At 42.4% G+C, this 16,004-nt stretch overlaps 1 protein-coding gene across 1 annotated transcript; it reads right to left on the minus strand.

Annotated features, from left to right (window-relative positions):
* Window positions 1-509: 509 nt before the first annotated feature.
* Window positions 510-15,304, minus strand: LOC139546762 (rho-related GTP-binding protein RhoE-like). The gene is made up of 5 exons (XM_071355516.1): window positions 14,841-15,304; window positions 14,626-14,713; window positions 3,491-3,600; window positions 2,861-2,986; window positions 510-2,721 (listed from the first exon to the last, which is right to left on the minus strand). Exons 1-5 carry the CDS (start codon window positions 14,943-14,945, stop codon window positions 2,479-2,481), a joined length of 672 nt encoding a protein of 223 aa, XP_071211617.1. The 5' UTR covers window positions 14,946-15,304; the 3' UTR covers window positions 510-2,478.
* Window positions 15,305-16,004: the final 700 nt, after the last annotated feature.

Consider the following 16,004-nt stretch of genomic DNA (forward strand, 5'->3'; position numbering starts at 1 on the left):
ACTATTATTCTGACATTTCACATTCTTAAAATAAAGTGGTGATCCTAACTGACCTAAGACAGGGAATTTTTTCTAGGATTAAATGTCAGGAATTGTGAAAAACTGAGTTTAAATGTATTTGGCTAAGGTGTATGTAAACTTCTGACTTCAACTGTATATGGAGACTGTTTTAGTGCCAACAATACATGTAAATATTTAATATTAATATTATATAATAACAAATGTTTCCTGATCTGTCTTATATATCTCAGATATAGGACAGACACTTCAAAACAAAATTATTTTAGATTTTTTGGGGGGAACTATCTGTCCATGTAGTGAATCTGTTATTCAATGCGTTTGTATGGACTAATAGCAGTAAGGCCAAAGACACACTACCGTTCAAAAGGGGTCACTTAGAAATGTCCTTGTTTTTGAAAGAAAAGCAAAATTTTTGTCCATTAAAATAACATCATATCAATCAGAAATACAGTGTAGACATTGTTAATGTTGTAAATGACTACTGTAGATGGAAACGGCTGATTTTTAATGGAATATCTACATAGGCGTACAGAGGGCCATTATCACCAACCATCACTTCTGTGTTCCAATGGCACGTTGTGGTAGCTAATCCAAGTTTATCATTTTAAAAAGCTGATTGATCATTAGAAAACCCTTTTGCAATTATGTTAGCACAGCTGAAAACTGTTGTCCTGATTAAAGAAGCAATAAAACTGGCCTTCTTTAGACTAGTTGAGTATCTGGAGCATAAGCATTTGTGGGTTCAATTACAGGCTCAAAATGGCCAGAAACAAATAACTTTCTTCTGAAACTCATCAGTCTATTCTTGTTCTGAGAAATGAAGGCTATTCCATGCGAGAAATTGCCAAGAAACTGAAGATCTTGTACAACACTGTGTACTACTCCCTTCACAGAACAGCACAAACTGGCCCTAACCAGAATAGAAAGAGGAGTGGGAGGCCCCGGTGCACAACTGAGCAAGAGGACAAGTACATTAGGGTGTCTAGTTTGAGAAACAGACGCCTCACAAGTCCTCAACTGGCAGCTTCATTAAATAGTACCCCCAAAACACCAGTCTCAACATCAACAGTGAAGAGGCGACTCCGGATGCTGGCCTTCTAGGCAGAGTTGCAAAGAAAAAGCCATATCTCAGACTGGCCAATAAAAAGAAACGATTAAGATGGGCAATACAACACAGACACTGGACAGAGGAACTCTGCCTAGAAGGCCAGCATCCCGGAGTCGCCTCTTTACGGGTTTTTCATTCAAATGCAGGAAATTTCTCTAAACTCCATGGCAAAATGTGTAGAATTGCAGGAAATAACATTTAAAGCTGTAATATGTACCTTTTTGGGCGACCCAACCAAATTCACATAGAAATGTGAGTTACAGATCAAGAGGGAGGCACTAAAACTTTAGGCAAGGTGGGGGGGCCTCCCAACCAAATGTCACTTATTGCCCCTAAAATCTTGCACAGGGCTAGTAGTTCTCATAAGCCTAAATAGGAGAATTTAGTTTGAATATGTGTACTTCCCATAAGTCAATAAATGCTGCATTGAGGCATCAATGATGGGCTTATACATTTATAAGCATCAAATCTAACCTTTACTACATTTGCATGACTACAGTACATTTAAACATGGGAAATTGACAGTTCTGAAATGAACTATTTTGTCGTTGTTTTAGAATAAATCTCAGAGTAACTTAGATTTAGAAAACAAATTATGAGAAAGTAAAAAGTAAAGAAAAGGAAGGAGTAGCCTAAAGGGTGACACACGACACATGACATTCAGGAGCCTTCAACAGCATGGATTGGAGAAAGGGTAACAGTATCCTGGTTATCATCTGTGCTTCTCAGAACATTACACACAAACGTATCTCATATCGTTCACTGTCTCTCCCCCAAACTATTTTGGTTGCTTTTAAGAACATATGATCCAAAACACTGCTACCTAGAACACTTCTGAAAATGAAGCTTTTCAATATTCAGGATTCTACAACCTTGCCTGCATTCTCCACCATGGTATTCCAGTTCAAACTGAGAATTTAAGTACAGCTCCTTTGTGTCATTTCAGTGGAATTCCCCAGAGAGTTCATGAACAAAGTCCAAGATACGTTTTCTCCGATTCTGTGGCATCAAGTCACTAACATCCGTCAGTTCTTAGTTCTGACTGATAAATCCCAGTTAACTCCAGGTGAAGACATCCAGTTCATGTAAGTTCATTGACTACTTGGTGTTATGCTTCATTTAACTTGTAAAAGGGCAGGGTACAACCACAGATAACGTACATAACATACTACAGCATAGTTGCTGCCACTACCTAAACACCATCTCTCATTCAGTTGGCAATAGCTGTGGAGATCAATAGTCTTCTAATAGTGCACAAAGCCCTTCATAGTTATCCAAAGATCATATGCTCATTATAATGTCCTTCAACATTGTCCTTCAATCCAAGATTCCAATCACAGCCCATGCAGTCACATAACAGCACAGGTCTTGGCTTTGGTCTTCTGGAAGTCTGACACCACTGTGGGCAGGTCTGGTCTGCTGTGTGAGATCCTCTTGGTGCTCCTGGAGGACTTGTTGCATTTGACGTTCTTGTTGCCCTTGTTGACGCAGGCCAGCGTGGCCACGTGGAAGATGTCTCTGACGCTGTTCTCAGACTGCAGGGATGAACACTCGATGTAGGGAGCACTGATCTGCTTGGCCATGTTGGAGCCCTGAGATGGAGAGAGAGAGAATAACACAAAGATATCAGGCTGGAGAGCTGTCTAGTACGAATTGTTCCCAGCACTTTTAACACATGATTATGTTTAAGCTCATGATTTTAAATTAAATTTAGAAAGACACGACACCCACCTGATCATAGGACACTGGCGTATGTCCACTGTTAGATTTGGTAAAGAGGTCTGTGCGGAGGTCTGACTTGCATCCCACCAGCAGCATCTTGGTGTTGGGACAGAATTCCTGAATCTCTCCTTTCCACTATATGGGTGAAAGAAAAGGGAGAGATCAACATTAGTCTAGAATTGGAACCCTATGGAGGGGGATTAAAGAGAGAAAAATCCTGGTGATTATGCTCTCTCCAGAGGAAGGATCACTCCACCTCTCACTGGACCACACTCCTCTCAGCTGGCACAATACTGAGCCTTAGTGACATCCCAGGTCAAAGGGCACTGAGTCACACAATGGCCATGTCTTGGAGACCACATGTGAACAAGGCCTGTTAGACTACTTCTGAGCCTCACGTGAGTTTGTTTTCACAATCCTCCCCCGCTCTCATTGGTGCTGCCCTAGTATTAGACCCCTCTCTCATTGATACAGCCTTAGTTTTCAGCAGAATAGGGATTTTCAAAGGCCACTTCCCCCACAAACACAAATGGAGGCCTTTTCAGAAAGGGTCATGGGTCAAGGGGACTGAGTGAAAATGCCATTGGGACAGGCCAGCTTCACGGACAAGAGTAGGCTATATCACCACATAACACTCACCTTCTTCAGTACACTGTCCAGGGTGTCTGGTCTACTGATGTCAAAACAGATGAGGACTGCATCAGCATCAGGGTAGGAGAGAGGCCGCACATTGTCATAGTATGCAGAGCCTGCAAAAAAACATCACCATGTTGTTGTAAAGTGAAAGTGGATCTATGTGGTAAGTGAGTCAAGTTAACAAACATTTCCCATTCCACAGATGCATTGACTCAAACAATGACATGGTTATTTGCAGAGCAGGGTCAGATTGCAGTGGTTTCCATTCCAAACAGGATAAGTGAAAGTTATTTTATAATTTTTTCAGCAAAGGATATATTTTCAAAAACTTGTGACATACTTAGTGTACACTAAACATCTTAAACATAACTCTATGGCAGTGATCATTTTGGCCCTTTTTGTTTTAGATTTAGTCTGGTCTTAGTCATTTTTATAAAAATATCATTAAGTCTTAGTCACATTTCTGTCATTTGAATAATGATTTTGTCTAGTTATTGTGAAAATTACGAAAACAGTGGGCCCTTTTAGTCAACTAAATGTTCTTTCATTTTAGTCACATTACATTTGTATTGCCTCATTAACCTATAGTAAACATATATCACTGACTTCCATGTGCACAAACATACATAGCCTTGTCTTACCAACATAGTTTTCTGCATAACATCCCATTCTCTTCCCAACAGCAGAAATATGACAAACATAATAAAATCCTAATTCCATATTCAGCCTAGAGAGATATTGCACAGTACATACAAAACAAACACAGAGAGAGAGAGAGAGAGAGAGAGAGAGAGAGCGAGAGATTGAGAGAGAGAGAGATTGAGAGAGAGAGAGAGAGAGAGAGAGAGAGAGAGAGAGAGAGAGAGAGAGAGAGAGAGAGAGAGAGAGAGAGAGAGAGAGAGAGATTGAGAGAGAGAGAGAGAGAGAGAGAGAGAGAGGGAGATTGAGAGAGAGAGAGAGATTGAGAGAGATTGAGAGAGATTGAGAGAGAGAGAGAGAGAGAGAGAGAGAGAGAGAGAGAGAGAGATTGAGAGAGAGAGAGAGTCCACAAATTATTGGCAAAGTAGTATGGGTTGAACCTCAGTCACGTCATTGCCATTGTTATCAACGTTCCACAGACACAGCAGCCACATTGATGTCCAAAAGTAGAACGGGGGCTAATGACTTTGACTGTTTCGCCGAGTGATGTAGTCGAGTCACTACACCTCAAGTCCGAATTGAGTCCACTGTGCTCGAGTCCAAGTCACCAATAGTCGAGTCACGAGTCCCTATGGCTGAAGTCCGAGTCCCAGTGCTCGAGTCCTGGTACAAGTGCTCAAGTCTGAGTCACTGTGTCCACTTCAACTCAAAATAAAGTTAGACATAGCATAATGGCAAGATGAATTTAGTCAATAAATTGTTTTCTATCCCTTTTCCTTTCTTTCCAAATGTTTGCATATGTTTGCATATAGGTACCTGTAATGTTACCAGGGCCACGTTCAGTTGAAAAACGTTATCGGACGTTGCAGAAAAAATCCATGAATAGAGCTGACGTTATTCCTTATTCAACATGTCAGAGAGGAATGTTTGTTCTACACTGAACAAAAATATAAACTCAACATGCAACAATTTCAAAGATTTTACTGAGTTACAGTTCATACAAGGAAATCAGTCAATTGAAATAAATTCATTAGGCCCTAAACTATGGATTTCACATGACTGGAAATATAGATATGCATCTGTTGGTCACAGATACTTAACAAAAATTAGGGGAATGGATCAGAAAACCAGTCAGTATCTGGTGTAACATGTCTGGTGAGTATGCAGGCCATGGAAGTACTGGGACATTTTCAGCTTCCAGGAATTGTGTAGAGATCCTTGCGACATGGGGCTGTGCATTATCATGCTGAAATGGGAGGTGATGGCTCTGAATGAATGGCACGACAATGGGCCTCAGGATCTTGTCAAGGTATCTCTGTATATTCAAATTGCCATCAATAAAAATGCAATTGTGTTCGTTGTCCGTAAATAAATGCCTGCCCATACCATAACCCCACTGCCACCATGGGGCACTCTGTTCACAACGTTGACATCAGCAAACTGCTCGGCACACACAATGCCATCTGCTCACTGAAGTCGGTTACGACGCAGAACTGCAGTCAGGTCAAGACTCTGGTAAGGACGACGAGCACGCAGATGAGCTTCCCTGAGACGGTTTCTGACAGTTTGTGCAGAAATTCTCATTTTGTGCAAACCCAGTTTCATCGGATCCCGCAGGTGAAGAACCCAAATGTGGAGGTCCTGGGCTGTCATGGTTACACGTAGTCTGTGGTTGATACCAGTTGGAAGTACTGCCAAATTTTCTAAAACTACGTTGGAGGCGGCTTATGGTAGAAATTAACATTCAATTCTCTGGCAACAGCTCTGGTGGACATTCCTGCAGTCAGCATTCCAATTGCACTCTCCCTCAAAACTTGAGACATCTGTGGCATTGTGTTGTGTGACAAAACTGCACATTTTAGAGTGGCCTTTTATTGTCCCCAACACAAGGTGCCTGTGGAATGTTCATGCTGTTTAATCAGTTTCTTGATATGCCACAACTGTCAAGTGGATGGATTATCTTGGCAAAGGAGAAATACTCACTAACACGGATGTAAACAAATTTGTGCACAACAAAGAAACAACAAAGAAATAAGCTTTTTGTGAGCATGAAACATTTCTGGGATCGTTTATTTCAGCTCATGAAACATGGGACTAACACTTTACATATTGCGTTTATATTTTTGTTTAGTATACATAACCTGTTTCTATCTGAATGTTCCAAAATGTTTCGTCCTGCTGAACAAGGTGTGGCCTAAACAAATGGTTAATGGTCCGGTCCGCACGTAGCCCAGTTTTAGAACGGCCCTCAATATGCTTTATAAATGTAAAATATGGCTCGCCTATGCACAATATAAAGAAAAAACGTAGCGACGTTATTATTATGGGTCATGTCTTTTGAACGGTAGCCAAAGGGCTAGATTCAAGATGTTTTCTCTGTAGAAAAGAGGGAGGCTTGGCTACATTGGCTGCAGAACCTCTATATGAAATGCAGTGGGAAAAGTGGGAGGGTTGAGCGAGACTACAAATTCCAAGTCAGACTACTTTTCTATAGCCTACTCAACAGAGAGAAAAACACAGCTAGACTGTTGTTTTACTATTAAACTCAATGCTGCTATTGTTATTAATTTTGAAAAGCAGCTTGTGTCAAAGGGTAGCTAACTAGAAGGCTGGAGTCGTCTGCGCAATATGTATAATCGGAGGCAGAGACGGAGGGGACCCTGTCTGCACACATTCGTCACCTGCTCCCCCGCAGGTCACCAGCTGACGTAGGCTGTGTTCGTCAGGTGTGACGAGTCCTTCCCACTGCTGAACAGAACTGCGCTGTGCATCTGTGCTGCTAATTTTTATTGTGCTTAACACTGAAAAACTCTCAATCTCTCCAAAAACTCTTGTCCAGTCCACTTAGTAGTCCAATTTTAGTCACAGAGATAATTTGTCTGAAATTAAAAATAATTTTTGTTTAGTTATAGTTTTTTCTTGGGTATATTTAGTCAGCTATAGTATCGTTAATTGGCACTGAAAAATAGGTTCTTGACTAATATTTTTGTCACTATTTTTGTTGACAAAATGAACACTGCCCTACGGCGACCTCAGTGTTTTCTTTGGTAGTATTGGGTGTACTATGGAATACAGAGAAGCCTTGGGGCCGTTATGTGGTGGACTGGGTCACGTTGCATCCAGGTAAAGAAACCAAACCAACACCAATGTCAGGAAACTCCCCTCTCCCCATTGTCCCTCTGTGAGAAATGTTGGGGATTGTCTAGTTTCCCAAGGTACAGTGGTCTACAGTGGGTCTTCCCTCACCCACGTTAAATACTGTTTAAATACTGTCTTTAATCCCTACTGTCTAGGGAGGAAACCGTCATATCTCACACATACTTCAAACAGTGTAGGTGCTATCCAGAATCCTTGGGATGTCCCTACCCCATTGAGGTTGAAATGTAAAATGGTTAAGGTTAGGGTTAGGGTTATGGTTAGGTAAGGGTTATGGTTATGGTTATGTTACGGTTAGCGTAGGGGTTAAGGTTAGGGTTTAGGGTAGGGACGTTCCAAGGATTCCGGGTATCATAGACCTTTCAAATAGTCTCCATTGTAGGAAACAGTTCCTCATTCTGAAGAGATATTTGTGTCATTCTCTATAAGCTCCATGCCAAAGGGCTTTTACTTTAGAATACAAAGTAGTGTAGAATAACCTAGGTTCCTGAATTGTGCCATTGAATTCTAAAGAATGTAGGGGCAATTATGCTATTTCACATCATGACAAGAAATCATAACAATCCCTCAAAACCGAATCCACTACTTCTGAAGCTGGCTTTACAACAAACGCCCCCACCCAAACCAGAAATATGTTTTGATTCACAAATGGAATCCAGATGATCTCAATGTGCACCAGTACAAGGACTAAAACACCAATGACACCATCACCATCTGTCTTTTTTAATTTGAACTTTTAATTTACCTAAACACAATCATACCCAGTTTGAATTCTCAGGAGTACACTTCTATACAAGTGGGACATTTGAGTAGAATGCCTATGAAGCATACGCTGTGGTCTGACACGGACTACCACTTCCCTGAATGTTCTTCACAAACAAATCCACACCAGCAGATGTAAACAATTATGAAATATTTTCAGGTATTGCGAAGCAGATCCTGTAGGTTAAACAAACAGCCACAAGACCCCTATTTTCATAGCCTAAACTTAAAGTCTTATAAACGGCTCGACCAGGATGCGTGAGAGATGTGGAATGTCTAACTTCTGGTATGAATGGTTTTCTATGGAAACATTAAAATAGTGTTGTAGGATTGAGCTGATGAAAATGGGGGATTTACAGTTACACAGTAACCTACTACACAGACTGTTAGAAATGGGCATTTCAGAGCTGGAAGAAAGTATACAAAGAGATACAGTTGTATCTGTCACTGTGAGACAAATAATGAACAGTGTAACAATGGCAATCAACGTAACGAAGACATCTCTCATCATTCAACATATGGCTTATCTATCAATGAGGTGGGTTAGGGGGGATATACTTTAGTACCTATCTAATAGAACATTGCCTTCGGAAAGTATTCAGATCCCTTGACTTTTCTACATTTTGTTAAGTTACAGCCTTATTCCAAAATGGATAAAACATTTTCCTCAGCAATCTATACACAACACCCCATAATGACAAACCGAAAACAGAAACTCCTTATTTACATAAGTATTCAGACCCTTTGCTATGAGACTCGAAATTTAGCTCAGGTGCATCCTGTTTCCATTGATCATCCTTGAGATGTTTCTACATCTTGATTGGAGTCCACCTGGGGTAAATTCAATTGATTGGACATGATTTGGAAAGTTACACACCTGTCTACATAAGGTCTCACGGTTGACAGCGCATTGTCAGAGTAAAAACCAAGCCATGAGGTTGATGGAATTGTCTGCAGAGCTCCGAGACAGGATTGTGTCGAGGCACAGATCTGGGGAAGATTACCAAAAAATGTCTGCAGTATTGAAGGTTCCCAAGAACACAGTGGCCTCCATCATTCTTAAATGGAAGAAGTTTGGAACCTCAAGGACTCTTCCTAGAACTGGCCGCCTGGCCAAACTGAGCAATCGAGGGAGAAGGGCCTCGGTCAAGGAGGTGACCAAGAACCCGATGGTCACTCTGACAAAGCTCCAGAGTTCCTCTGTGGAGATGGGAGAACCTTCCAGAAGGATAACCATCTCTGATGCACTCCACCAATCAGGTTTTTATAGTACAGTGGCCGGACGGAAGCCACTCCTCAGTAAAAGGCACATGACAGCCCGTTTAGAGTTTGCCAAAAGGCACCTAAAGGACTCTCAGACCATGAGAAACAAGATTCTCTGGTATAATGAAACCAAGATGGCCTGAATGCCAAGCATCACACCTGGAAGAAACCTGGCACCATTCCTATGGTGAAACATGGTGGTGGCAGCATCATGCTGTGGGGATGTTTTTCAGCGGCAGGGACTGGGAGACTAGTCAGGATTGAGGGAAAGATGAACGGAGCAAAGTACAGAGAGATCCTTGATGAAAACCTGGTCAGAGTACTCAGGACCTCAGACTGGGGCGAAGGTTCACCTTCCAACAGGACAGCAACCCTAAGCACACAGCCAAGACAACACAGGAGTGGCTCCTGAACAAATCTCTGAAGGTCTTTGAGTGGCCCAGTCAGAGCCCGAACCCGATCAAACATCTCTGGAGAGACCTGAAAATAGCTGTGCAGCAACGCTCCCCATCCAACCTGACAGAGTTTGAGAGGATCAGCAGAGAATGGGAGAAACTCCCCAAATACAGGTGTGCCAAGCTTGTAGCGTCATGCAAGACTCGAGGCAGTGATCGCTCCCAATGGTGCTTCAACAAAGTACTAAGTACAGGGTCTGAATACTTATGTAAAAATTAACATTTGCAAAAATTTATGAAAAGGGTCAATGCTATTTGTTTAACTATTTAACCAACTATTTAGCAGTCTTATGGCATGGGGGTAGAAGCTGTTCTTTTGGTTCCAGACTTGGTGCAACGGTAGCAATTGTCGTGCGATTGCAGATTGAACAATCCATAACTTGAGTGGCTGGAGTCTTTGACCATTTTTAAGGCCTTCCTCTGACACCACCTGGTATATAGGTCCTGGATGGCAGGGAGCTCGGCCCCAGTGTTGTACTAGGCCAAACGCATTACCCTCTGTAGCACCTTGTGGACGGATGCCATGCAGTTCCCATACCAAGCGGTGATGCAGCCAGTCAAAATGCTCTCAATGGTGCAGCTGTAGAACTTTTTGAGGATCTGAAGGCCCATGCCAAATCTTTTCAGCCTCCTGAAGAGGAAGAGGCGTTGTCGTGCCCTATTCACAACTGTGTTGGTGTGTGTGGACCATGATAGATCCTTAGTGATGTAGACACCGAGGAACTTGAAGCTCTTGACCTGCTCCACTGCAGCCCCATCGATGTGAATGGAGACATGCTCGGCCCTCCGTTTCCTGTCATCCACAATCAGCTCCTTTGTCTTGCTGAAATTGAAGGAGAGGTTGTTGCTCTGGCACCACAATGCAAGGTCTTTGACCTCCTCCCTTTAGGCTGTCTCATCGTCATTGGTGATCAGGCCTACCACCGTCATGTCATCAGCAAACTTAATGAGGCTGCTGCTTGCATGTAGGTTGGGTCGCCATAGTCAATTACTGGAAGTGTTGCTTGAACAATATTCCCTTTCAAAAGTGAGACAGGATTTATTTCTATATAAGAAACCAATCTTTACCTGCAACTTTTTAGTCAGTTTATCAATGTGTGTTTTAAAACTTCTTCGGGATCGGTGTCCCTTCCACTGGACGGTTCAGCTAACGTAGGCTAATGCGATTAGCATGAGGTTGTAAGTAACAAGAAAACTTCCCAGGACATAGACATATCTGATATTGTCAGAAAGCTTAAATTCTTGTTAATCTAACTGCACTGTCAAATTTACAGTAGCTATAACAGTGAAAGAATGCCATGCTATTGTTTGAGGAGAGTGCACAATTTTGAACATGAAAAGTTATTAATAAACAAATTAGGCACATTTGGGCAGTCTTGATACAACATTTTGAACAGAAATGCAATGGTTGATTGAATCAGTCTAAAACGTTGCACATACACTGATGCCATCTAGTGGGCAAAATCTAAATTGCACCTGGGCTGGAATAATACATTATGGCCTTTCTCTTTCATTCCAAAGATGATGGTGCAAAAGAATGCAAAAGAACGGTTGGTTTGTTCTTTGTATTATCTTTTACCAGATCTATTGTGTTATATTCTCCTACATTCCTTTCATATTTCCAAAAACGTCAAAGTGTTTCCTTTCAAATGGTACCAAGAATATACATATCCTTGCTTCGGGGCCTGAGCTACATGCAGTTAGTTTTGGGTATGTCATTTTATGCGAAAATTGAAAAAAAGGAGGTAATCCTTAAGAGGACAAAAGACAGTTTATCATCAATCCAAATACCTAGATACTTATAATTGGGGACTAGCTCAATTTGGGCTCTTCTCAAGGTACAGATACACAGGTCTTGGTTTTATCACCATTTAGCACTAATTTAAGATTGCTGAGCAATTATTGAATTGAATCAAAGCCAAGCTGAAGATCGTGAATGACCTGTTACAGTGAGGGGGCACAGGAATAAATAACTGTGTCATCCGCATAGAGATGTAAGCCCCAGTTATTATTATTCAGGGACAGACCGACATTATTATTGTAAATAGTGAACAGTAAAGGGCCTAGTATTGAGCCTTGTGGGACTCCTTTAGTTATGTTAAGAACATTTGACTGAACTCCATCAGCAGATATACATTGACTTCTGTCGTGCAGATAATTTACTTTTTTCTTATAAGTGTCCAGATTAGTGTCCCACTCCCTGAAAGGCGGCAGCACTAGCCTTTAGCTCAGTGCGTATGTTGCCTGTAATCCATGGCTTCTGTTTGGGGTATGTATGTACGGTCACTGTGGGGATGACATCTGGTGACTGATGTGGTAAACTCCTCAATGCCATCGGATAAATCCTGAAACATATTCCAGTCTCTGCTAGAGAAACAGTCCTGTAGCTTAGCATCCGCTTCATCGGACCACTAGGTTTGTGGTGGTAAATAGACAGCTATGAAAAATATAGAATAAATTATCTTGGTAAATAGTATGGTCTAGAACTTATCATGAGGTATTCTAACTCAGACGAGCAGAACCTTGAGACTTCCTTAATATTAAAGATTGCGCACCAGGTGTTGTTAACAAAGACACACACCTCCCCCTTGAGTTTACCCAATGCTGCCGTTTGATCCTGCCATTGCATAGAAAAACCAGCTAGATGTATATTATCCATGTCCTTGTTTAGCCACGATGCTGAGAAACAGGATATTACAGTTCTTTAGGTCCAGTTGATAGGATAGTCTCGAACGGAGCTCGTACAGTTTGTTCTCCAGTGTTTTTACATCCGCCAATAGAAGGTGCCCGCACGTCGGCCTCTCTACCCCGTCTTTTCCTTTTCTGAGTCTCTGGGATTAGGGCCTGGTCTGGGGTGAGCAGTATGTCCTGCCCCGGCGACTCATTGAAGTAGAAATCTTCATCCAAATCGAAGTTAGTGATCCCTGCTCTGATGTCTTTTCGGTCATAGGAAACGATGGCGGCAACATTATGTACAAAAAAAGTTAAGATCAGTGCACAAAAACACAAAATAGCCAGGAGCCTGTAAAACGTCAGCTATCCATTGCAGCGCCATATACAGTACTTGTGGTACTCCAATTTCCACATGAGACTCATTTGTGATAACAATAAACAACACTATCATATAGCTCAAAACGTGCCACGCTATCCACAAGGTTATCAAAACAATTCCACCAAATCAACATTATCACACCATCATGTTGTGACAAGAGAGGGGGCTGCCGGTCCAGTGGAAGTCCTTAGAGGTGTGTCAGCCCTGGTGTATGTGGTGAGGTCTGGTTTGTGTGTGTGTAATGCAACCTTCCCTGGTGTATCCAAGGGGGTCCCCAACAGGAACAATAGATGAGTGTGTCAGTCAGCCCTGGTGTGTGTGGTGAGCTCAGCTTTTCTTGAAGCTGTGGTGTAATCACTGAGTCGTGTCCTGGACAAACCCAAGGGGTGCGCCACAATCAGCTGGAAGTCACAGAGCAGATGAGAGGCAGCCCAGAACAGTCTCTCACTCTCCCCACTACTACCCCTTTTACACCACACTGCACAGAGGCAGCCCAAAGCACTCCCTCATCCCACCGCTACCCCCTATCTAGACCCCGCTCTTCACCCTTCGACCCCTCTCCACCCTACAGAGGCAGCCCAAAGCACTCCCTCATCCCACCGCTACCCCCACTCTAGACCCCCCTCTTCACCCTTCGACCCCTCTCCACCCTACAGAGGCAGCCCAAAGCACTCCCTCATCCCACCGCTACCCCCTATCTAGACTCCGCTCTTCACCCTTCGACCCCTCTCCACCCTACAGAGGCAGCCCAAAGCACTCCCTCATCCCAAAGCTACCCCCTCTCTAGACCCCCCTCTTCACCCTTCGACCCCTCTCCACCCTACAGAGGCAGCCCAAAGCACTCCCTCATCCCACCGCTACCCCCACTCTAGACCCCCCTCTTCACCCTTCGACCCCTCTCCACCCTACAGAGGCAGCCAAAAGCACTCCCTCATCCCACTGCTACCCCCTCTCTAGACTCCCCTCTCCACCCTACAGAGGCAGCCCAAAGCACTACCTCACCCTTTACTAACCACTCTCCACCCCACTGGAGCCACACAATCACCCAGACAGACTGAAGGGCTTTGAGGCTGTAGTATAGAAGGTAATTACCTCCAGACCTGGGGCTGGAAGGAGATCCCACAGGGACCTCTATATGTGATTCCTGTTGTGTGTCAGGCTGTGAGGGGGAGCGGCTTTATTAAACAAGTAATGCAAGCTCTCGGATTGAAAATCTGTGTATGTTGGCCAGGGGAAAATAAGCGTCTTGTTTTGTTACCGCCCTTTAGCATCAGCTTTTCTCCTAATAGACAGCTGAAAGAATATATCACAAATCTACCCCTATAGTGGCATACAAAACAGGCGCCAATGCAAGGTTTGCCATTACCTCAGAGTGCAGATGACAAAAATAAATGTCAGAAAGTAGCCTAATAGATGGTGATTTCCCAAGACTGATGTACAATTCTATACAGATTCAACACCAGTGTCTGACTTCCCACATTATCAGTCTTACATGTTCAAGGGTGTGAGGGTGGGTGGTTTCAGATGTAGGCTACAGAATGCTGGTGGTGTACACAAGGTTTCCATAACTGTTATCTGACTCCCTATCTAACCCTCTCCCTCACATTCCAGAGAGGCAGCATCGGACTGTTCTCCTCGGAGTGGCTGAAAGTTACTGTAAAGCATATAATGTGGCCAGTAATGCATATCAGGATTTCATGCTTGTCTTCTGATGTCGAAAACTCTCGATTTTTCATGGTATTTAGTAGCTACAGCAGGAATGACAGTGACGCACGTTTTCAGAACGCGAATAATGCGCAAAGGGTCCTTACCTGAAGTGTCCCACAGACGGAGTTCAACTCTCTGCGTATCGATTTCAAAACTGGCCGTGTAATTCTCAAACACCGTGGGAATGTAGCCCTACAAATGAAAGACAATATCCATTATCAACATCAATGCAGTTTAGACATGTAAAAAAGTTGCGAGCTGATTGATAACGCGCAATTATCATGCCAATAAATATAAAAATATGTCACATAAAACTCACCTCTGGAAAGGAATCTTTTGCAAACACATTTAGTAGAGCGGTTTTCCCACATTCACTATCCCCAACGACCACTATTTTACATTTTATGCTTGGATTTAAATCCATTTTGTAACGGTGTGTGATATGGCTCGCCTTCTTTCCATAAAATATAAATTATCCTAAAGAAGAATGAAGTCGGGATCAATAGAAAATCCGAAGGTTGTATGATTCCCAAAATGTATGAGCGGACTGCATCAGTCCGCTGCGCAGAAGAATCTTTTCTGAAATGAGAACGTCTCGACGGCACAGTAATTAAAAAATTGTCAAAATAGAAAACCTTTAAATAATTAACATGATCCCTTAGGAGAGTGAAATACTGTGACATCCAAGGGTCGTAGCCAGTCCTGTATACGAGAGCTCCAGACCAGTTATGAGACGCAACGGTCCACAGGCAGGGTAAGTTTGAAGGAGTTTGAGGAGAGTCATTCCTATTTCAAGGCAAGGAGGGCGTTGCGCAAGTAAGCTATTTAGCCCATTATGCATCAGACCAAGTCTCTCATGTATTACAGATGAGAAGCTAACGCAGCTGCAGTGGTGGGAAAGTACGCAATTGCCATACTTGAGCAAAAGTAAAGATGCCTTAATAGAAAATGACGATATATACTAAAGTATCAAAAGTAAATGTAATTGCTAAAATATACGTAAGTATCAAAAGTAAAAGTATAAATGATTTAAAATTCCTTATAATAAGCAAACCAGACGGAACCATTTTCGTGTTTTTTATTTAAGGATAGCCAGGGGCACACTCCAACACTCAGACATAATTTACAAAAGAAGCATTTGTGTTTAGTGAGTCCTCCAGATCAGAGGCAGTAGAGATGACCAGGGATGTTCTCTTAATACAGTAGGTGTGAATTGGAGCATTTTCCTGTCATGCTAAACAAAACAAAAAATGTAATGGGTACTTTTGGGTGTCAGGGAATATGTATGGAGTAAAAAGTACATTATTGTCTTAGGAATGTAGTGAAGTAAAAGTTGTCAAAAGTATAAATAGTAAAGTGAAGTACAGATACCCCAAAAACTACTTAAGTAGTAATTGAAAGTATTTTTACTTAAGTACTTTACACCATTTATGAGAAATAATATTAAAGAACCTATTGTAATTGCAATGTTTTTTGTGTTTTT

Source organism: Salvelinus alpinus, chromosome 20, assembly GCF_045679555.1.
Source record: "Salvelinus alpinus chromosome 20, SLU_Salpinus.1, whole genome shotgun sequence".
NCBI classification, from domain to species: domain Eukaryota; kingdom Metazoa; phylum Chordata; class Actinopteri; order Salmoniformes; family Salmonidae; genus Salvelinus; species Salvelinus alpinus.